This window comes from Seriola dumerili, unplaced genomic scaffold (assembly GCF_002260705.1).
Source record: "Seriola dumerili isolate Sdu_G_001 unplaced genomic scaffold, Sdu_1.0 BDQW01000478.1, whole genome shotgun sequence".
Lineage (NCBI taxonomy): Eukaryota > Metazoa > Chordata > Actinopteri > Carangiformes > Carangidae > Seriola > Seriola dumerili.
In genome coordinates this window covers 5605125-5629473 of record NW_019174733.1, presented here as the reverse complement: position 1 = coordinate 5629473, position 24349 = coordinate 5605125, and the positions used below count along the sequence as shown (strand labels likewise).

General features: G+C 41.0%; 1 protein-coding gene across 1 annotated transcript; it reads right to left on the bottom strand.

The window, feature by feature from the left end:
* Positions 1-999: 999 nt before the first annotated feature.
* LOC111235336 (mitogen-activated protein kinase kinase kinase 21-like) lies at positions 1000-24024 on the bottom strand. Its single transcript, XM_022763765.1, has 10 exons — positions 23129-24024; positions 9368-9548; positions 9105-9253; positions 8397-8572; positions 6550-6790; positions 5793-5915; positions 3912-4062; positions 3047-3141; positions 1870-2700; positions 1000-1773 (listed from the first exon to the last, which is right to left on the bottom strand). Exons 1-10 carry the CDS (start codon positions 23919-23921, stop codon positions 1403-1405), a joined length of 3111 nt encoding a protein of 1036 aa, XP_022619486.1. The 5' UTR covers positions 23922-24024; the 3' UTR covers positions 1000-1402.
* Between the last annotated feature and the right edge of the window lie 325 nt (positions 24025-24349).

Sequence of the window (24349 nt, the reverse complement as noted above, 5' to 3'; positions counted from 1 at the left end):
GAAGATATGAATTTGACTTAATGTGAAGTACTTGAAGACACAGGGTCATACTGCTTTACAGCACAGGTATTTTGTGCACTTAATGTTTTAAACAGTGTCTTAGAATAAAACTTCTCCTGTGTGGTCACTCCCGGGCTGTGTCATTTCAGGTGCAGCCAATCAGATGTCAACAGGGGGATTAGAGTATAAATTCAGTAATTTGGGGCACGTTTTCCTGACATGAAAATTCATGGCTTAAGCGCCCCGTCCCCCCTCAGCTGAAGCGTGCCGAGTACATGAAATATTAACCACAGAAACCTTTCTATAAATACTCTGAGAAAAATCCATATTAGCAACACATGACCACCATAACAGTCATTTAAAATTTAAATCCATCTTTTAAGTGAAAAGATTCCAAGTCTGCTTTGTGGGACCTCGAGTGTTTTTCTACCTGCACGTCTAAAATCTTCAGGGCATTCTAGGAGGAAACATACTTGCATCCCTGCTACGATCCAGTATGTAACCTGTCCCTCGTACAAACTGTACTGCAGCATCTCTGACTTTTAAAACAGTCATTAAACAGCATAGATGCAATACAAAACAACTGCCAGAATTAGGCTGATAAAAAGAAATATTTACAAACAAGGCATAATGATTTTTTTTTGTTCAACATTTTAAGGGTACATGCATGCATGATTCTCAAGTCAAAAAAAAATCTAAAAGCGTGATCACACAACTTTGAAACTGACATGGAATGTATCTCCTGTTGGTTGCTAAGGTAAGGTCAAGTCTTTTCATATTAAATTACCTATAAAAATATATATATAAATAAAAAGGTGAGGGTATTGTGTTGCGAAAGCTGCAGCAGCGGTCAACGTTTAGCTGCACCGACAGAAGGAGAAAGGAAGAGGGTGACAAAGTGAGAGAGAGGGGGGGAGAGAGAGAGAGAGAGAGGAGAGAGAGAGAGAGAGAGAGAGAGAGAGAGAGAGAGAGAGAGAGAGAGAGAGAGAGATGAGCGGACAAAGGTGGCAGTGGAGCACCGAGGGATCAGAGGAAGAGCTGCTGATCCAGCTCTGGAACGTTCTGCTCACGTTTCAGAACTAGGTGTATGTGTGTTCCATAATGAGACACAGCAGTGTGTAAGGCCGCTCTCAAACTGAGATAAGGGTGCTCATTCTAGAACTCCTGTGACACAGATGTCCTATAGAAGTCTCAGACTTGGTTATGCTCTAGAACACTGACATCACTATGTTCTAGAACTAAGACAAAGCTGGGTTCTATGTTATAGAACTTTTTTTAAAAAGGCAGCCTGGTTCTAAACCCTCCAGGAGTTCTAGGCCAAACAAATTCTGTCTGTATTTTCAGGAAAGCTCTAGATTGTATGGCATGAACTATGACCACAGCAGACCACTTCTCAAGGCGCCTAAGAGAGGAACTCATTCTCCAGCTCGAAAACGGAGGGCCGTGCCGGGGAGCTCTGAATGCGGCAGAGCGGCACGGTGCAGTCTCGTTTCTGGCCCTCTGTGTCCATGTCCAGCAGGGAGCAGCCTACCCCTACCTCTGATGACAGCACCATGTTTAGGTTTTTTGCTGTCTTCTCTCCGGAGTAGTGGCCCAGTGAGTAGCTCTTGTTGCGTCCTCGCAGAAGGGCCCAGGCGTGGTGTTTGGCCCGGAATGACACTGGCCGTGGTCTGGAGAAGGCCTCCCCGCCAGAGGTCTTCTCTGACGCTCCGTCCTTCTCTTTCTCCTGCTTCTTCTGTGTGGCTGGAGGAGGCAGAGTAGGTGGGCCATTGGCTGGAAACAGACAGAACAGATACATTTTTGCGTGTAAATATCTTTTAAATTGTATACACATGCTTACTTCCTGTCCCCCTGCTATGTATTACTCACTATTGTGGTTGGTAGTGTATTTCTTCCTGCGTAGTCGCGTCCCTGTGTTATGGTTGCTTTGCTCTTGTGGCTGGCTTTGGGTTTGCACTGGTGTCTGAGTTTTAGCTGCAGTCCTGTTACTCTGGCCTTCTGGGGATGCCGCTGGGCCGGGTCTGGAGGGCTCTGTGTGATGATTGACAACCACAAGCTCAACTTTTCCGGGGCTAGACTCGGACACCTCCGCCTCAGACTGTAAGAGGCACTTGGTGGAGTTGCATTCCATAATGGCTGACATGGAGATTAGATTGACAGGTTGGGTGGAGGTGTGGTTTGACGAGGCCTCGTCTTTGCGGGAGCGACCACTTGGCGGTGAGGTGCTGCGTCGGAACCGGGTCGCACGTTGAAACAGACCCTCCTTCTTTTTTTTCTCTTTCTCCTCACGCTGGGGCTCGCAATCTTCAGCAGGGGCTGAGTTTTTGAGAGCCTCCCTAATGTCATAGCCGAGCACGACTGAAGCCAGCAGCGAGCCGCAGCCATACAGCACAGAGTCCGTCTTGCGGCGAGCTGACGTCCGCTTCAGGCTGTTGGTGGGGGTGAGCTGTGGGGTGGTGGAAGTGGACGAGGTGGATGTGGTGGTGTAGGGGTCGTCTGGGGTCTCTGGTGGGCCACTCTGACCCGCTGCCCCGACCCCGGTATCTCCCAGCCCACAATGCCCACCGGGGCTCTGAGGCTGCTGCTCGTCCCTCCACAGAGGTAGATCGATGTACACCTGGTTGGGGAACTTGAGCTGCTTTGGTTTGGAGCTGCTGTCAGGACATTCCTGGGTGAATGCCTCATCTTTACCGGCCCCCGCTAAAAACGCAGAAGTGGAAATTACAAACATATGACTGATTCCTTCCCTATACATGCATCACTGGTTATATAAAAGCACCTGCTGTTTGAGAACAAATGACTTGATTGTGTTTGTATGAAACACCTGAAAGGTAATTAAAGGACATTAAACCTCATTTAAAAGTAACAAGCACTCAAAAAACTTTTAAAAAACTAAGATTTTAAAACCTATTCAGTCATAAGACTCTTTAAACAAAATGTCAACAAGAACTGCAGAGCAAAGTTCACAATAATTATTCAAATATCAAACAAACACAAAAAATTCTAATTTTAAAATGTATAGCATCACAGTGGATTTTCAGCTCACCTTGTTCGGCAAACAGGGCAGCGAGAGGGACAGACTTCTGGGACTTCACCAGGCTGGTGGACCAGGGATTACTGCCGTCTGACAGAGGACGCACTCTGAAGACCATGCACAGGTAAAGAGGACACAGACGGGAGAACATGAAATAGACTGTTTCTCTGGATGGGTGGGGCTTGTATAGCTATCTTTGTGAGGACCAATTTCAGTCTGAAACCAGTGTAGTGAGGACATTTCTGCATTGTGATGACATGTTCGCCAGTTCCTCACAACTTCAAAATACTGTTTTAAGATTAAGACTTCGGTTCAAGGTTAAAGTTAGGGTTAAGGTTTAGGTTATGCATCTCATTGTGATGGTTAAGGTTTGAGCGGATGTTGTCAAAGTGTGAAGTCAGGTGGGTTTGCTGGTTTCAGCAGCAACATTGTCTTGTGGTTAGTTTTACCACACGTGTGAAAGAAGAGAAATCGTCTGCTCTCTAGAACTGTTATGGTAGGACGGATGCGGCAACCAACTGTAACAGAGATTAACTAAATGCAATGAATCAGCATTGAAATTATTTTCACTTGTCATAAATGATGATGTACTCTTTGTGGTATATTTCCATATTCCAGAGGTGAGTCAAAAATAACACCTAGACATGAGGATGTAGCCGTGTTGTTTGAGAACAGGAACCAAATGGTGGCCAGTTTCCAGACAGGTAGCGTCTGCTTTTTTTCTTTGTCTATCTATTTGTGTGTGTGTGTGTGTGTGTGTGTGTGTGTGTGTGTGTGTGTGTGTGTGTGTGTGTGTGTGTGTGTGTGTGTGTGTGTGTGTGTGTGTGTGTGTGTGTGTGTGTGTGTGTGTGTGTGTGTGTGTGTGTGTACACTCTACCTCTCAGCAGCAGCAGGCCTTTCTTTGCTCTGCACTGAACTGGGGCCCCAGGTTCTTCCTTTCTTCTTGATTCCCTTTTTCACATCATCAAACTCCTCTGGCCTGAAGAGGGTGCTGCGGCCCCACGTACGGTTGCTCTCATCTTGAGTAACTGTTCACACAGACCAGAAGTGTTACCACACAGTCAAACAACTGCATTGAGCTGGTAGGGATTCTGCTGTAAACATGTTAGTAAGACTATTATATATATATATATATATATATATATATATATATATATCACATACCACATAAGAATGTTCTATCTGAAAAGGTGAGAGATTTTAAGGCCATTCTACACTGGATGGATATGAGCCTTTAAATCAATAATCAATGATCATAATAACGCAGTTTGATTCAGGAAGATGACTATTTAACCTTTAACCCTTTCATACTAGAAAATATGATTATTCATTTCTGCACATGTAAAATCAAAAAGCCAAAAAGCAGAAGCCAAAACTCAAAAAGTTGTTATAAAAGTTTCTTATACGTGTGGGTTAGTGATTGTGAAGTTGTTATGAAGATGTGAAGGAAAGGCAGGACCAAACATGTCAGGCCAACAGACTGGGGCCAAAATTGCCATAACTAGAAAAATATTTATTAACAACATTACCAATATGTTTTTAAAAGTACCAATTATATAATTCAAGCCAAATAATATGAGATGATCCAAAAAAAAAAAAAATATGAATGATAGATTGGCCCTAGTCTGTGGCATAAACCTCATCGTCTCTTGTCATTTGATTTTTAGGTTAAATAGAGTACCTGTGAAACAGTTTCAACCAGCAGCAAACACCAAAATCATGTTATAAACCACACATCAGGAAACCCAATCAGCACGTACAATCCCCACTGATGGGAGGCTGTTAGGCATCAAACCCTTTCAATTGTCAAAGTCAGCAAAACACCACATTCAGGGCTCGGTACTGTTAGCCACAGAGTCCACACCCACGCTGCATGTGGGGAGCCAATAGCCTTGCCTGTGCTCCTGAGCCCAGAGTAGGCTGTGAACTCGCTGGTCAGATCAACATCCTGTTGGTAAACATACAAACTGTCCCTCCGCATATGAGATGTCACTGAGGAGGGAAACATACAGGTTACCTCTAACCAACATGAGCGTTATGACACAGGTATTGTGGTGCAGATGCTCCTAGCTTGTACCCGCTGTGAAACAGAACATTTAGTGCAGTTCTTCAAATGGAAGAAAGCCTACTTGTGTTAAGAGTTGTGTTTCTTCTGCCACAAGCAGTCGACATAGATGTATATGTCTGTAAGCATTCATGCATATTTGTCCCAAATTTGCCCTTCAAGACCAACCACTTGCCAACAAAACCAGCGTCAGTAAGTAGACAGCACCTTAAAACAGTTTTTGGCTTCTGCTGATTCTGTAAATGTTACGGTAGTTTTTGAATTTCTCCCTCCATCATCTCTGTTAGTGCTAAACATAACAAAAACAGTGATTCTGAGCGCCGGCTGCCTGAATGTCGCGATCTACCACCAATGCTCAAGAGGAATTTGTTCCAGTTATTGCAAGGGCGTTGGTGCGTGACTAACAACATTATCAATCTGTTCAAACAACTGGCTGACTGCTTGTGGCTCTGGGGCTTTTGTTCACACAGCTCTTGTCACTGTGAATGACACTGTTCCCAATGTTCCCTGTTCCCATGACATTCTTTGTGGGTTGATGTGATTTCTTCAGAATATTTTTAAAAATACACAGATTTAATAATCCAGGCCAAGACCAAGAGTGTTGATGCAGGGGATGGAGGAGAAAGCCAGACCTCAAACTAAGGAAAACTTTAGTATGGAAAAAAAAAAGAAGACGAAGAACACCAAACTTACGCTGAATGGCTCGTAGCCGAGGGATGAGTGTGGGACTGCTGGGAGGAGAGGAGCTGGTGCTGTGAAGGCTCCGCCTCTTGTCCATAGAGGGCGACGCCTGCACGGTGATCTTATGCTGGAAGTCTGCAAAATGCAACATGGACATAAAGACAAGTGCAATACAGTCAGAGGGATTATACACCAACATGTATCCTTAAGTTTTTGACACAATTCAAATGTACGACACACACAAGCACACAAGCCCTGTACACAATTGTACATACTTAATGATTTGAGAGTGTCAATTTTTCCTGAAATTACTCGACAAATCCCTGTGGAAAAATTAATTTGTCCAGTTTTGGGGTTAATATTGTCAGAAATGTTACAGGAGTGCTGTGAGAAAGTACCTCTATTCACTGTTTCATGCACAATGGCTTTAATATTGCATTTTTTTGACTGCAGTATTAAAGTATTTACTTACAAATTCTTCCCTCTCAGGATTTAAATCGATTCGTGCACTGCAGCTCAGAGTACATACACTGTGTTATAGCTGTAGTAATTCTGTCAGCTAGTTCGAGCAGCATGAAAATGCTATTTGCTATGCTTTTGAAAATGCCCTAAACATCACTTTGTCAGCGAACATCTCACTTTAAGTGCCTGTAATTTCTATCTTGAGGTTGGACACAGTTACATCTTAGCTCTTTTCACCGCTCCCACTGGAGGACCACCATTTCAAATATGAACCCAAGTCAAGACAGCGTTCAGTCTGCACGCTCACCTGAAGGCAGGCTGATGCGGTTTCCATCCTTCAGTTTAAGACGGGAACGTTTGAATTTGCCCTTCCTCTTCTTCACATTGGGCTTGTCTTTGTTGAGCTGGAAAATGAGGATGTTGAGCTCTCTCTCCAGCACGTTGATCTCCCGCTCTGCCAGCTGCTGCTCCCGACGCTTCAGCAGCTCCTCCTGAGACTTCTGCTGGAGGGCGGCCCGCGTCAGCTCCTCTTCCCTGGAACGTAGCTCCTGGAGAAACCAGATATTAAGACACGAATATGGTTAAATTGGTAGGCAGACTGGAAGACAATTGGAAGTGCACTGGCACCCTTAAGAAACTTTTTCTCTTAAAAAGGGAACGCCATTGATTTTGTCTGTTTAGGGTCTTTACTCCTGTATATGTGAAAAAGGTTGAATAAAGCCTCTCCTCCTCATCTTTGTTTCAGGCAAGCAGTTTTAGGCTGCATTAGCTGCTGCAAGTATAACGCACCCAGATCTCAGACCAAACTCTTGCCAGCCAAGTTGCATTGTAGGTAATGTAGGCACCAGGTTAAAATGAATAAGAGTACATGGAAAAAAAAAAGATAGTCCTGGTTCTGTTGCATCAATTTTGATGGGTTTTTTTTCAACTGTCCATCATGAAAATAAATCCAAATATTATTTCTTTCACCTTCTCTGGATTATGATTCAACTGTCATGTATTTTTACATTCATGATTCTGTTTCCAATTTGTGCTGGTTGTCAAAGTTGCCCTTTTAATGAACAGTATTCCTCCTGCTGTCTACACACGGACATACACACACATATTAGATGCTGTAACAAGTTGGTTTCAGGAGATTACTGCCTGCTGCTTCAGGCTGTGTTACATAGCTAAACAAGCAGTCTTGTCTCCTCCCATGGCTTACTTTTTCTTCATTCCCTCCATTTTCTCTTTAATTGCTCTCAGCTGAGTATTAATAATCCTTACTGGATGACTTCCATAAAGCAGCTTTACAGTCAAGCCCCTTCAGCCACCCACCTAGACACAGATTACTGTGGGATGTTAACAGGAAATCTGCTGATGCACTGGCTAATTTTACAAGTAATCTTACGTAATTAGCAATGGGGAAAAACTTTTTTTTCTTCTCTTGATTTATGAAAGCTTTACATATTGAGCAAACTTTGAGGTTTTGTTATAGTGTAGCAATGTAAATGATGTCAGTTGAGTTTTTAATTGATTAAAATGACTGTAAATAACATAACACAAAGGTACAGGTTCAGATGGTTAAGTATAACTGGCAAACTAGAAAAAAGCAAAATACATATTTCTATAATACAAAAAATACAATAATTCATACAAAGGCACAAATTCAGTCTCTTAAAACATCACCATCACCACCACCAGTACAGATTCCAGTACCCGTGTCATTCAGTTCACCATTCGTTGACCCAGGTCTGTGTGCTGATCCGGCTGTTTCTCCAAACACTAATTAACCCCCCTTTTTAACACAGCAACAGGAGACTTATACAGGAAGCAGATTAAGGTCTTAACAAGGGGAAGTACGCTAAAGCACCTCGGCACAGATGACTCATTTTCTTAAATGCGTGATTAGCTTGTCCACTGAAAGTAACCAATTAAACCTATTAGTCTGTAAAAGCTTTTCCCAAGTGATCCCAGCAGAGTTGGACCTGCTCTTAATAACAGATTAGTCAACATGTAGAGAGACAAGTTAGGTAGGAGGTGTGTTACATTCACTGTACAGCAGGTTTCCAACTTCCAATTTTGCGTGAGACCTGCTAGCCTTCTTACTATACATATGGATTCACGCATGGATGTTATAAGGATATGTCTGTGAGTCTCATCACTTTGCTCTACCTTCTCTTTGGTCCTGAGCTCATCAAACATCTCCTGAATCTCCACACGCCAGTCATCCTGCATGCTGTGAAAGGAATCCTGGGGCATGGTGGCCATCACCGCCTCCTCGATGGCCGACAGCTGCTCCAGGATGCAGGAGAAGGAAGGACGCACGTGGGGGTCCTGGTCCCAACACTCTGGAAACATACATTGCAATGTATATAGATTGATACATTAACAAACACACTCAACCAGCGTATAAATGTATTATTTCATCTATGCGAGCGATGGTAGTTTACCACTGTAGAAAACTATTAGTGCTTGGCCAGAAGAAACTATTTAGTAATTGATATAATTAAAGCAGTGTTATTAAGGTAAAATTAAGATGTGTAAAATTATAATATCCACATTTAATCAGTATGAACAGCAAATACACAGGCCTGGAGGCAAACTTTGGTAATGAGTTACAAAGAGCCTAAATGTGTATCTTACAATATTTGTAATGGAAAATCTGCATTACACCCACTGCTATATACTGTACATATCATCTAATGACAAACAACTACCGAGTAGAAATCCTTATGTGAATCCAGTTTTTTAAGTTTCATTATTAATTATATGGTTATTTAAGGGCTAATCCTTAATTTGAAAAATTCCTGAAATAACTGTATGTCAGGTCATGCTTTCCTACATCGTGCAGGTACTGCATGGCTGCCCCTGTTAATTTACCTTCCATGAGCTTGGCGAAGGGTTCAGGGCAGGTGGAGGGGATTGGTAGAGTTAACTTATTGACTGCCACTCCGTAAGCAACAGCCAGGCCATCTATCCCTCGGTAAGGCACCTCCCCTGTTAACAGCTCCCACAGCAAGACGCCATAGCTAGTGGACGAGGAAGAAATATTTAACAAAGGAATAAGGACTATTGTCAGACAAATGAGAAAAGTGGATGTTTTACTCTTAGGTCTGTGCGTGTGTGGGTGTTATCTGTCACACCTCCAGACATCACTGCCTTTGGAGAAGAGAGACGACTTGATGACCTCAGGGGCCATCCAGGAGTAGGTGCCTGCTGCTGACATTTTTGTGGTTTTGTGCCACTCCCTGGCCAGGCCAAAATCTGTGATCTTCAAGGTCTTCCTCCCGATGTCGTCATTCTCAATCTTTTCAAGTAATAAAACTGAAAAGAGAGAGGACAGGGAAGGGATACATTAGAGTGGGATCATGGAGGTGACTGAAAGTGGGATGAAGGCAAAAAGGACAAGATACATGAGGGAAAGGGCATAACAAGTGATGAGTGATTGAGAGAAAGGGACAAGGGGAAAGACAGGATTGGGATGAGAGTGACAGATGTGAGGGGGTAGAGGAGAAGGAGAAAGACGAGTGAAAGAGAAAGGGAGATACAAAGAGTTGGGGACAGAGAAAAAGACAACTGCGCAGGTGAGGACATGATAGTCGATATTCAACAGGGCCAACAGCGGTATGCAGGTCATTTATTACTGTAGAAACAGAAGGTTGACAGCGCCACAAAGCACCTGTCCTCGGGTCCTAAAACTGTTTAACACATTAAAGACAGCCGGAACCCTCCAAACCTCTCCGTAACACTACACCTGGCCTGAGAGCCCTGCCACAGTGAAGACACAACCACCTGACGCGTGAAGTCAAGACCCTCTACACCAATCATGTGTTGAAAAAATAAAATGACACATTTTTCTGACTGGTTCTGGGTGAGGACAAAAATGTCCACATGCGATAACAACACTAAAATCAATTGGAGGAGGATAAAAAGGATTTTTAATTGTCAAACTTCACTTTTGCTTTTCAGGTCAAAGTGGATTTGATGTTGAATTTGTTCAGGAACAAGAGTGTACACATTAAAACACATACTAGTATAAAATCCAAAATATCACAGCCTTGTAAAAAAACAACACAATGCAATCTTAGTGCTCATATTAATGTTTCTTATACCCATATTTTCTTATTTATACGGATGTAGAATTTTGGACCAGATTCAACTGCAGTTAGAGATACACCATTCCAATTCCAGCTAGCCAAGAAAAAGTAAAAGTAAAAGTAGAAGTAGAAAGTAAAAGTAGAGTAAAAGTCTAACCACTAAAGAAATGATAAAAATAAGAGTCTTATCTGTGTAAAATGTAGGGCTGCAGACAAATTGTTACCTTATTAACTGACTATTTGTTCAATCAAAAGCCAAAAAACTGTGAAAAATGATGAATACAATTTCCTGAAGTCCAAGGTGATGCCTTAAAATGTTGCTTTGTTGGACCAACAGTCTGAAAACTAAAGATACTCCATTTAAAATGATATATGACAGAGAAAAGAAAACTAGCAAATATGACTAATCAGCAACTACTTTTATATTATGTTCATCCCTCAATCAACTGTTTCAGCTGTAGTAAACTGTACACATTTAAATGAAAAATAAAGAAATGTAAGCTTGAGTAAAAGGTGCATAAAAACCACAAAAAAACATGCATTTAGCAAAACAAAACCCAACAAACAAACAAAAAACCAAAACCTTATCCATGGCAGCAGAGAGTGAGAGTGAACACTTATCATTAATACACACAGGAGTCAACAAAAAGACATTGAGAACATTTAACCTTTTTGAACATGTGCCACCCACAATCAGATGAAGACTGAGGAGTTGTAACATTTTCCTACTGCCAAATGTTTCCTTTTCAGGAGGAGTAAACCTGATACACTAACTGGTAAATATTCTTCTTATCTCTTTACAAGAAACAGCCTTTTCCATGAAATGGTGAATCAAAAGCCAAAACAGACCCTTTGATCCTTTCATCCTCTTGGTATTATTTTCAACATTTGCTTTTACCTTTGCCAAGATCTCCTCACATTACAAACTGTGCCATTTCATTATTTACATGGAGTCCTACCACTGCAGGTAAGTTTGAACATGTCCTATCAACTGTGGTGAGTCTATGAAATGTCAAATCCAGCGGAGAAAATAAAACTTGAGACGCCCTTTAGGTGCTCTGGCAAAGGCACTAAGGTGTAACAGTTAAAGCAAACAGCTAGAATAAAAAAAAACAAAAAAACATGCGAGTGTATTGTTGGCGTGTAGACTCTGATAGTATTCCCATGGGAAAAAGGGATGTAATGATAAAGATACATAGTGGAAGTCTTGAAAACACATCAAGGCATTTGTGTTTCTTCACCTACTGTATCACAAAGTAAATGACTATTTGTTAACAGCTTTCAGTCAAGGCTCTGTTATGTGTGTGTGTGCAAGTATTAAGTGGCTGAAGGAGCTGCACTTTGTGTGCTGTATTATCACACACTGACCTTGGACTTACTCCTCCACAGCAGCACCAAACTAAAACCTGCAAAAACGCACGCATACACACACATTCACACAGTAATGCACAACCATGCACCTATATTACACTTATGCACTTGATACAATTGGCTTACTTATAACAAGCATACTGATCTTTTATCCTATTTTAGAATACATTGTGACCAATTACACAGCATGTGTCATGGCTGAACCACATCTACAGAAAGATGTAGGAGGAGTGGAAAGGAGGAGAGCCATATGCATAAAACTCAAGAGGTTCCACACTGAAAATCTGCGTACAGTCCTTTCTCACTCCCACAGCTGGCCATGAACTGTACGGCTGCACCTTTCTGCTTACATACAGATCTGATATCATTATAAGCGCTCTTTTTTCAATTCTAAATACTCAATTATAAATTGAACTGATTGGGATCATTCTTCTGCGTATAGTGAATAAAGCTTTCCTACACAAGTGAACATGATCATGCATGCACTCAATATTTGTGAGTTCTTATATCTATAGCTAGAATAATTATTGATTAATTGATTAGTCTACAGAGAGAAAAATAATCATCATATATTTTGATAATTGTTTAAATTGTTAAAGTCATTTTCAAGCAAAAATGCATTTGCTGGTTCCAACATCTGAATTATGAGTATCTTGTGTTGTCTTGGTTTTTTGTGATAGCAAAAGAAAATTTGTTTGTTCAGACAAAAATTTGATGACATCAACTTGGTTTAGGAACTTTTGACAGGCATTTTTTTTTTTACCCTTTTCTGTCATTTCATAGACCAAAAAAATAATTGGTTAATTGAGAAAATACTCAATTCTTAATAATCTTCAAGAAATAACACAAGTAGCACTACTGCATATAACTGATATTGTATGTTGCCTCACCATACTGTGCTGGATATTGACTAGTTTCTCATAATTCACATCCATTAAGTCACCGCACATGATCCTAAAAGTAGGATTTATTTTGAAATCAATGAACACTCCTCTTGCTCCTCCTTTACTTGTATAACAATAAAATGAATTCTTTCCAAAACAAGATGCTATATACAATATAAGTCTACAACATGCTGAGAATGAATATGTTGTGGTGTAAACATCCTTCGGCTTCTCTGCTGCAAAAATAAATGTATTTTAACACAACAGGAACCACCCTAAATAATATAGGAAACACATGAGCAGACTAGTTCCTACCAAAAACAAATTGTTTGGGTCATTTCCTCATCAGACTCATTGAAGTTACAGTTACAGGGTGATGGTTAAGATTTTAACTTAGTGTTTAATAAGCACTTTCAAGGTCCATCAAATGATTTCAAGCACCATTTTAACCATAGTGTGAGTCCTATGGGTCTCCATTAATAACAGGGGTATTGGTGCCATTACTAGCCTCGGGCACAGAGGGGATCCTCTACCCAAGCTGCAACAATGGGAATTCCATTACAAACAGGTTTCACTAGACCAATGATATACTCCTACTTCCTGTTGTCAAGTCCTCTCTCAGTGATTCCATAGATTCCTCCCAGCAGGCTCTGTAGGTTTATAATGACTTATGATGGCTTAGTTACACAACCAAGAAGAACAGTGGTTTTGGGATAAACCCGTCTATGTTGATTGGCCTATAGAATATCATGCCAAATTCTTTCTTTGTAGCTCCATGATACTTCAGTGTCAGCCCTCTAGAAATTTCTGATAAAAGACCTAGCTCCTGTCTACATGACTCCGTGCTGACGTTATGCTACAAAAACACCTTTAAACACCAGCCAGCCATTTTGTTTTGCTTCTGGGGTCTAGTAGCAGCCAAGCTAATAACACAAACACACAACGTAACCAGTGTTGGTTAACTTCTGATTCAATGTCATGTGACTGATAAAATGTTACATCATCCATTGCATGATCCTAGCGTACAGTGCAGGCCATAAAGCTTCAGACAGATGTATTAATCAAAGAATGAACAGTGAAATAAATGCATATCAAGCTAAATAAAGCCTCACAAAATAAAAAAGACAATTGAAGCAATTGTTGCTGCAACTAACAAACTTCTGTCATTATCGATTAACCAGCTGATTATTGTTCGATTGGTCTGAAAGTTGTCTGTCACAGTTTCCTAAAGCCTAAGACCTTGGACTAAAGCCTTAGACTTCAAAGTCATTTTGTTTTGTGTTTTAGAGCTGAATTGTGCTACAGAAACAGAGCTTATTATGTTATCATTATTATTATTATTATAATGCTTAAGTGAGCCTCACAATCTCATCTAACCCCCCCTTTAGTGAAGTTAAATTTAGCAACTAATGATTATGTGTAGTATTTGACCAAAGACTCCAATATAAAATCATCACATTTAAGAGGGTTGAAGCAGCAAATCTTTGTCATTCTTTCTTAAAATTGACAAACAATGATTTGGTTATCAAAATGCTAGCAGGTTAACTTTCTCTCGATCGACAAATTGTTTAATTAACTAATGTTGCAGCTCTACTTTAACACATTCAACACCTAAACATGCTGCTGAGACACTGCTGACTTCAGTTATTCACTTTAGCTGCTAAACAGCAGAATCACATTATATTTCCAAACATGAATGTATTAATGTTCAAAATACATCATCTAAACCTCAGTATTAAATCTTAATAGCTTCACTTGAGCAGTGATCAAACAGACACTGAAACAAAGGTGCATTAAACGTGTAAATTTCCTATAGGCATGTGTTTGTTAGTCTTAATTTTGTAAATGTAGAAAAATGGACATATCTTAGTAAGTAGTTCATGTTATAACAAAGTTTGTAAAGGGGAGACTAACTTGGAGAAGGAAGGAAGGAAGGAAGAAGCTAAGTAGGGACTCATCATGGTCTCTTCCTCACTGACTAATAGCTCACCTCCAGCATGTAATATTAACCTGAGCGACAGGAAAAAGCTGCATGTTAGAAGGAAGATTGTTATCATGTGTCTACTTGTTCGTCAGCAGGATAACACAAATAGTACTGAACCAATTTTTTCCAAACTTTGTGGAGAGATAGGCTCTGGGCCAGGGAAGAAGGTGTGGATGCAATCTCTCAGGAAACAATATACGGATCTTGATGTAAAAAAAAATTAAAATTAAAATTTAAAAAATTTAAAAATCAGACACATGGTGTTAAGACTTCTTATTTTTACAAGTGTAGTGCTGATCCAGATAATAATCCAGATCTGGTGGAAGAAAATGTTTGGTCTTGGCGGTGTTATGCCCTCTACTGAGTGGCATTCTGGTTTAAATTAAATTATTCTTTCAAACATCTCACTGCTTTCAGTCAATTTTTACATTTTGCTTCTGTAACCAGGGAATTATGCAGAAACACTGCACCTCTTTCTATATATGCCAAAATTCATATTTAAATAGTAAAGTGCACTATCTGAAATGAAAAAGAAACAAAATAGCTGTATATTTTTGTGACACTACATAGAGTAGTTTCAAAATTACATTCAAAAAGCAGAGAGAGATGCTCTGGCTCTCGCTGACATCTATTTAGGGTCATCCTAAAAGTCAAGCCCCAGGCTAAACCCCACCCTGTACTGGAAAGATAAATCCAGTGCCTGTGTTCAGGCAAAGTGTAAAGTTAGCACAAGTAAAGCCTTCACAGCTGAGCTAATGCACAAAAATCAGGCTGGGGCTAGTCAATCGTAAGTATTGTTTTGCTCCTACAGACAAGCTAAAGCCCTGTTTGGAGGAATATGTTTAACATGGGAAGGTGGAGCAATGGTAACATAATTATTACTTACGCATCTCATGATTTTAATCCGGCATAAATAGGCCAAGTCAGTCAATTTTAAGAACTGCACACTGACACACTGTTACAGGCCAGTAAAAACAGCCCAAGGTTTTAGTAAATGCATGAAAACATCCATGAATCTGCTGTTATACTTGGGTCATTCTCTGGGCAAGAAACCTTACTTGTCTATTCTTGTTTTTTCAACTAAATTATTGGCGAGTACTAAATGTAAATATAGTAAGACAATGTTATCAAATATCCAGAAGTGGGCCAATGCTTTTGTCAGCTATGAGTACCCAGTTTACAGTAAACTACAGATTACATTAATAAACGCAGCTGTGTGTAGCCTACAGTTATCATATGATTACTGTTAGATTATTAGATTTCCCAGCTGTACAACTTACAAGTGATGTGTGAAACCTGTTTGGTGTGATAAAAACTATCTAAATGGATGGTTTACTTTAACGCTAATTTACAATCTGTTTTTCCACTGTGAACTAGTCATCCACATCACAAATGTTCTGTAATACTATGCAATGACTGTCCTGAAAAACTAGAAAAGACCCTAACTTGTTTTCCATGCTGCTTCTTTTTCTCAGTCTATACCCTCTTAGTCTTTTGAAAAGAAAATGTTTTGAAGCGGACAACAGTGCAATGCAATTGGAGATGGATATGCCTCCAAGGCAGACCCCACCCTCAGTCCAACCCCCATTTAATTCCCCTTTCCAACAGTGGATCTCCAGGCAGACCCATCTTTCATGGTGGAACAGTGGGAAGATCAGAAGCAGAGCTGCTGTCTTCAAAGCAGGTCCCACGCTTCTTCCCATTGCTTTCTCCCCCTCAAGGTAAAAAGAAAAAATACACTTTTTGGGCAACACTGGGCACACACTCCTCTCTCTTCAATAAACTAAAATTATCTCAAGTTTTACACTGCAACCACTGAAATTCCACAAAAAAGTGAGGAATTAAAATAAAAAGCAAATGTTGGAAAGTTTCAGCACAGATGCAGTATAGTCTTGTGTGTCAACTTGTGTTTTCAGAAATATTCTGCAGACATTGAATAGTCCTAAACTGGATTTTTACTGACACAAGTAATCATCCATGTATTAAGTACTTTCACTTTATCATGAGCAATTTGGCTACATAACCACACCTACAGTATTTCATGCACATGATACAGGGAAGAAAAGCAAGTCTTGAAGCAGAACTGAGCAGTGAATCTGCAAACAACCACAAAGCCAACTCATTTTTTTTTTTTTTTAAATATCTTTCTAGCAACAGTGCTGTGTGAAACAGTGCTCTTATGATTCTAACAATTTGATACAACTTTTTAAATCAAAATTTTAAATGGTATATTAATGTATTACTACAGATTTTTTTTAAATTAAAGCAGTTCAATTTCAGTACAATCGTGAGGTTTCTTTTATTTTTTTGGTGGCATAACAAAGTGTTGATGCAACATAGTTACTGTAAAAATTCTGAGCGTTGCCTCCTAACTTGACGTGGCAGTATTTTCGTAATTGTGCCAACAGACTAAGCATGAGAGCAAGAGGGCTTCCTGTAGTAAGCAGAAACAAGGCTGCTAAACATTCCCCGACTAGTCTGTCTCTCCCGGCTGAAACGAGAGTGCCCCCAGGCATTCTGGTTGATGGGAAAAGGATCAGGGCTAATGGCTGGCTAAATCCATCTATCATGGTCACGTCTCTCTGGACCACTTGCTCCTTGTCTGTCCTCTTCCTCTCCCGGTTTGTGTCTACTAAAGCTTGAATTAACCCGTAACTAGGCTAATTAAAACATAACAAGTGTTAAAGGTGTATGGCTAGTACCTTTTGCCGCATTAGTATCTATCAATGTGCTGGGGAGCTAGGAGGGGATTGGTTGATTTGGAAGGCAGCTCTTCTCAGCTGTGGGCCCTTTTCCTTTTCACCCTGCCCTGCAACAATAGGTGCAGTCAGGGAGAGGTCATAAAAAACACAGTGAAAGCATCTCCACTCCTCCTCTCTCCCCTCTGCCCATTCTCTCGACAGAGAAAAGACAGGCAGTAACTGTCTGTGTGTCACCAGGGGTAATTGTGGGAAGCCAGAGAAAAAGTTGCCCTGCAACACCTAGTCAAGCTTTGGTAACTTTTCCTCTTACATTCCTCTTATTCCAGAAGTAGAGCAGGGCAGCAGAAAAACGAGGAGGAGGAAAAAAACAGAATCCTCTTGCGGGGCACTTTCACTGAGGGACATCAAGCCCAACAGTTTTCTCTCCTGTGGTGAACTCGTTATGACCTAGTAATGAAAAGCAGGGTTTAAGAGGTGTTCTTTTGCAATGATGTTCCCACAGAAGTAGAGTGGTTCACAGGGAAACCCAAATCCCAAATCTACAGATAGATACCTAGGTGTCCTTAGTATTTTCATACCTGATGGTGCAGCAGTGGGAGGATGGTAAAATGTAATGGAAGACGCATGCAAATTAACACTGGTATCAAACTGGTAGTCAGTGTCCGTCTGTAGTCTCTTAATTTGGATATCAGTACAGAAAATGTGTGATAGTTGCATCCCTCATTTTATTTTTTCAAATCTATTTTTAATTGCAATAGGAACAAAGTACTGGCTGTGTGGCTCTTTTAATTCAACTGAAGCGAGAAAGAAAAATTCTAATAAGAATAAAGACGTGAAGACTCCACTTTTAACAGCAATCACATATACAGGATTATTATGGGGATATATTTATTACATTATATTCATTCAGCAGACACTTATGTCCAAAGCTACTTATAGTCAGTGCATTAGTCACTTGCCACAACAATATTATTTTGCTACCTGAGTAAGCCAGTCTGGACTGTCCTATCATTTGGTGAGCCATTTTAATCAGTCAAGTATGAGTGGGACTTGGGCTGCAACTTACTATAAAATGTCATTAAAAATGTCCATCTCAGTTTCTCAAAGTCCAAAGTAATGTGTTCAAATGTCTTATGTAGTCTGACCAACAGTTCAATTGGTACTGTTGTTTAAAAGCTATCAGACATGTGTGAGAGATTGACAAGACTATGACATCACACAAACCACCTGAACTTTAACTTACTTTTGTGCAGTGTGCTACACATATAGGGAAGTTAAATAACAGGTGCACAAGCCCTAGCATTTTTTCCCTGGTTGCTGCCACTACTGGGTCTTCACAGGGTCATTCAGGGGTGTGATGGTTGTCATTCCCAACTCTGAATTCAACACGTTCCCTCCACTTATTATTTTTCTTCATCTGTACGAATATCAGTGTATGAACAAAAAAGAATATCCTTTCTGTGCTTCTGTATCTTTTGTCACATCCTCACAGATCTGCAAAACGGTGGGTGTGTGGAGAAAGAGACAGGAAGAGGGAGGGGAACGCAGGGACAGCATGATGAAGTCTGACAAAAGCTTAAGATTGATGGGAGAATGCTGTTGCACACGTTCCAAGCAGAACCCCATCAGTTTCAGTGGCGTTCAAGCACACATTCCTTGCATACTATCTCTCGCACCAAGATGTGAAACTCCAAAGTAAATGTGGGTTATGGGTGCTGGCCCAGGGCCAGGTTTCAGTGTGATTTCTTACTCTCATCTACTGCTCTATAATACTACCACCCATAGCTCTAGGGAGAAAGTTTAAATCAAAGTTGTGAGATGAGAAAGAGAGAAAGGTCAATGAAGGATGGAAGGAATAAAACTGCAATGGAGAAAAGGAAGATCAAATACCTTTATCAACAAATCCCTCCAGGGTCCAAAATTAATTATAAATTTATAATTTAAGTTATCCAACAAGTATTGATTGTTTAGCCAAAATCTGATATGACTTAAGCATCCATGCCATAAAACTGTCATTTAAATTAAGCAATTAAAACACATAAAAAGCCATTCTATTGAATTTAAGTGACATTCATTACAATGAATACAGAAAAAAGTTTATTCCTCTCAGCTTGTCCAATTGGCAATGTGTTGTAAACATGGAGGCAAAACTTCAAGCATGCACAGTGATGGCTGCCTGACATGTATTGCAAATATTTATTTTAATCAATGAATATGTCTATACAACAATACAACTGTATTGAGAACAGTAGTTTTTGGATGACAATCGAGCTCTATGACACAGACATATGTACACTATATCAGGCTGCAGCTACACAGACAATACTTGTTGCAGGATAAATTCTTTGTTGATTTTGATCTGCTCAGGGAGTGTGTCAATCTCAAGTATTATCCTTTAAAGTTTGAAAATTGTGTTGGCCAAAAAGTAGACATAAAAAATAATAAGGAGCAAGAGGGAGCAAAGACGAACAAGGGAGGGAAGGCAAGTAAGGAGAAAAATAACGAAGTAAGAAGAAAAACCCCCTCAGTTTGTGGCAATAAAAGAGTACCGCTGCTCTCTGGGAGATTAAATATGAACGGAACAAAACAAAACGAGGGCTTTGAGACCCTCCGAGTCCTAGCCATTCTTCTGGCCACAGTAGCCTAGCAACCGCTGCTTGACCAGTCCATTGTGCAAACGTATGTTAAGCTTTTATCCCTCATTAGCAACATTCCTCCCTGCAGGCTGGGATTTTACAGATTAGGTTGAAAAACACAAAAGAGAGAGAACAAATCTTGCTGACTTCCAACATATTACTTTACAGGCTAATCATTGATCAAATAGCTGTATGTTTGTCTGTGTGGAGCATGTGTACACTGCAAGTTGATAAATGACAGGCTGAGTAGTTGAGTGAAGGTGAAGAAGTTTAGGTGTTTTTCTGCCTCTATATATATGTACCTGTCTATGTGCTGGTTTATCCTTAGAATAAAAACTGGAGTCAAACAACCTGACAATACATACTAGTAATAGAGACAAGATACAGCCACACCAACAGACATAGCCCTTATTAAATATTAAAAAAGGGACAGATTGCTGATTAACAATCACTTAATGCAATTTATCAATTTTATTTTTACCCCCTGTGAAGATAATTCTCACTCCTTTTATCCTTTTGGACTGACCAATGCACACACAACGCCAAGACACAGACAACAGTCCCACACTTGCAACAGATGCAACCGTTGCAGATGCAACAACTTGTCTAAGCTGCTCATTCTGGGTTTTTTCCTGGGAAAACAACCCAACACACCACAGGGTGCCATTTGTGTGTTTGTGGGCAGGAGAGAGTTGTTTGTGAACCCACTGCCCGGGTTCAAAGTAAACACATTCTGCTTCTTTCATTCTCTCTTTATTTAGATAAGACTGTATGTTGACTACAGATGTTCAGACTTCTGACCCTGGAACAATCAACTACATGCAAGTAGCAACAGCACAGTTGCAAACCGGAAGAATTCAGTGTCTTTCTTGGTCTTGTTTTGTGCTTAACAGCTTTGCAGTGGGCTGCAGTGCAGTGGAAATGAGGAATACATTCAGAAAAACTGAAATTTATTCCACTGGCCTAAAAGAGCCCCCTGGTTTCATTACAGCCCAGAAAGGCAATAAGCACACTGTGAATGGTCTCTCCTGTGTTTTGTTTTAAAAGTTCCCTCCTTATTTAAAGCTTATACTGTCTCTTGGTCACAGTGAAGTGGCAGGACAAACACATCGATTTGTGTTAGCAGAACTGTGTCTGTTCGGGGGAGTTTGTTTGTGTATGTTCACCAAACATCCGATTATCTCGAACAATCCAAACAGCAGTTAAATCCTTTCTCTCCATCTGCCCTTTAATTAACACAAATCTTCATCTTAAACAAGACTACTTTTAGAGTTGGGCTCTTCTACACTGTTCACCACATGGTGTGATCATAGGGCATTATACGCACATTAAATGCATTATTTCAAAGTTTTGTTCCAAATTGTTTTAAAAATCTACTTCTCCAGACACAATTACTGTCCACATTCCAAACTAGGTGATAATGTTATTTTAGAGTGAATCAGGTTTGTTCTTATCTTGGACAAACTACTCATCAAGTGCAAACAATTTTACTCAATGGATATACTGCACTGTATAACAAATACATTCTAAATTATTGGTATTTGGTCTGTATTCAGTTTTTAAGATTTACCACAATATATTTGACCAATTTTCCTGTGAATATAAGTGGGCTATGAAATTACTCGTGAGGATTGACAAGGTGTGGACTTCTTGTCATGTTTGCAGTATCCCTGGTGTTTATTATCTGAAACTATAACCATGTATAAAGGTCATGTTTGCAGCATAAAAATTTTATGATCACTGGGCATATATGTGTTTGACTTGCATGCATAGATTTTTCAATGCTAGTCCACAGAGGACCCTCCAAATCTGTGAAACACTGGGAGACAATCTTTGTCTTAATCAGGTGATCATGGAGGATCTGGTCTGTGTACATTTCACATGTTTTGTCTCTACATTCACACCATAACTCTCACAGCTGGAGATAAACAGACATCAATGTGCCAGAGCTGCTCTCCACATGGCCCCAGGTTGATAAGAAACTCTGGTCACAAAGGGAGAAATAGTATTTGGAGTCATATTACAGACATAAACACACCTGAGTTGAAGTAGGTAGCCTGTGTCAGTAGGTATATGACTCAGACTCTTTTCTCAATGAGTCCTGGCCATTCATTATTCAGTCCTGGGAAATTAAGGTTAGACCGATGTCCATGTAGGACCTAACACAGTTGTTGGCCTTCTGTACTGAACCAAGTTCAACCACATGACCCCGTTAAACTATCAAGAAACACAAAAGGGTAATTTGCAAATACCCAAAAGTCTATTTTATCTCATTTATTGCTGCAAACACAAACAATTGCAGGAACTATTAAACTGTGCAGACATTCCTTGGAGTCCTACATTACAGAAAACCCCTAAGTGCATATTTTTGTCAATTATTATATGTAGATAGGTTCTCTGTCTGACTTGTTTTTACACTATGACCTCTGGCATTAGCTCTGGTTGATCAGGCGGGCCTGACAGTGTAGACCAAGTGTGTCTGCTTATGTGTTTGGCAAATCACTGACTTTATTTGAACAACATTTCAGCTTGGGGTGGAGAGGGGGCGGGGGAGGTGTGTGTGTGTGTGTGTGTGTGTGTGTGTGTGTGTGTGTGTGTGTGTGTGTGTGTGTGTGTGTGTGTGTGTTAAAGGATGATAGGGTGAGTGCAGGGGGGTGGGGGGGTAACCCAGCTGAACAAACCCTGACTTTATTTCACATCCTCTTGATGGTATCCCCCACCACTTCATACAACCACAGACCTTGTACACCTCTTTAAATCTATCCTGAGTAAAGGGCAGTGTTGTACCTGTGATGTTGTGAAATACATAATTATTAGTTTTCAGCAACCTCAGTTCAGGCTGTAATGACAAAGCTGTGTTTTCCTGATAACCTATAAGAAAGAGGTGAGCATTTCCCATGCCCCCTGTCTTTAATACAATATTAAACAACCACTATCTGTGCCACAAGTTGAGTGCAGTTGCCAGATTGAACTGTGAGATTGTCTGGGTTGGATAATGCTTAAAGTAATTGCTCCAGAAGAGGCTATGGAGTTAGTCAACACTTACAGTTACTTAAACAGAACTGAACCAAATAGTGGCTATAAATAACTAAAGGAGGATGTGCTGCATGTGCAACAGGTGGATGGTTCTCCCATAGACCCTGTGAGGACTTTCTCCTAAAGTTAGGATGTTCATCTTCATGTAATAAGCACACACACTCACACACACACACACTTCAATCTTTGCTTACTGTTGCTAGACTTCAGGTCACGATGGATGATGGGTACCACGGCCTCCTCGTGTAGATAGTGCATCCCGCGTGCAATCTGCACGGCCCAGTTGACCAGGATGTGTGGAGGGATGCGCCTTCCGGTCAATACCCGGTTGAGTGTCCCGCCTCGGGCATACTCCATAACCAGACACAGGTTGGGCTCATCCAAACACACTCCCTCCAGTTTAATAATGTTGGGGTGCTGCAGCATGGAGAAAAGTTTAGCTTCTTGTTTAACACTGCCGGCGGTGGCTGTTATGTCCTCGTCTGGGTCTTGCCGAGCCGCCTTCACTGCAACCTCTTGATCTTTCCATGTGCCTCGGTAAACTTTGCCAAATCCACCCACGCCTATGATCTCCTCTAGTACCAGTTCAGTGAAGGGAATCTGAACGGGCGAGCTCGGGACTCGCTCTCGTGTCCCCACTGACCCACTCGTAGCTGGTAGACGGTAAATAGCGGGCTGGTAGGTGACATAGTTGGAGGGGAAAATCCCGACCCGGTGGTTGATTTTACCCGTCCACCATCCCTCGTCCCCGGAGATTGCAGCGTCCTTGGACAGGACCTCCACCACGTCCCCTCGTCGGAGGCTGAGCTCGTCCTCGCCACTTGCCTCGTAGTCGTACGCGGCTGTCCATAAGGACCGAGTCGGGCAGAGCGGGGCTGAGTGAGCCCACGCCCGAACTGGTGGTGAATCTGTCCAGGCATGCTCCCCGGTCCCATCGCCGCCCGGCCGCCCTTCACCGTTTGGGAAAGCGGCCTGCGAGACATCCATTTCTCGGTGGCCGTAGCGGCACCATAGGGTGCAGAGCTTTTAGAACAAAATGAAAACTTTAAAACGTTAAGAGATAACTTTCTGAAATCCGCATGGTGTCACATCTACGAGGCTAGCTGATGAGAACAGAGGGGAAGTCCCAGCGCAGCCCACGGCAGGGTCAAACCGTGTCCAAAGTCCTGTGGGAGAGAGTGTCTACAACCCCGTATCCACGTCGCCACTCCGGTAAAAGTGTATGAGGGTCAACAATTAGCTAGCGAGGTTGCTGGCTAAGGTTAGCCGAAATACTTTTTAGCCAGTGTCACCACTTTATGGGCTGGCGGATAATAGCAATATAACTTTGGAATTGAACAACTTAAGTGTCAAATCTCAAACGATCTCAACTACAAGAGAAAATTGTATTCCACAACATAGTCTCTGCTTCTATT

Bases quoted from the DNA above. Each gene is read 5' to 3' on its own strand.
- LOC111235336 (XM_022763765.1), bottom strand. From the start codon at position 23,921: ATGGATGTCTCGCAGGCCGCTTTCCCAAACGGTGAAGGGCGGCCGGGC. The intron at 8,573-9,104 runs GTAAATTAACAG...GTATGTTTCCAG, and splicing joins CTTCGCCAAGCTCATGGAAG to AGTGTTGGGACCAGGACCCC. The intron at 2,701-3,046 runs GTGAGCTGAAAA...CTGCGTTTTTAG, and splicing joins TGCCCTGTTTGCCGAACAAG to CGGGGGCCGGTAAAGATGAG.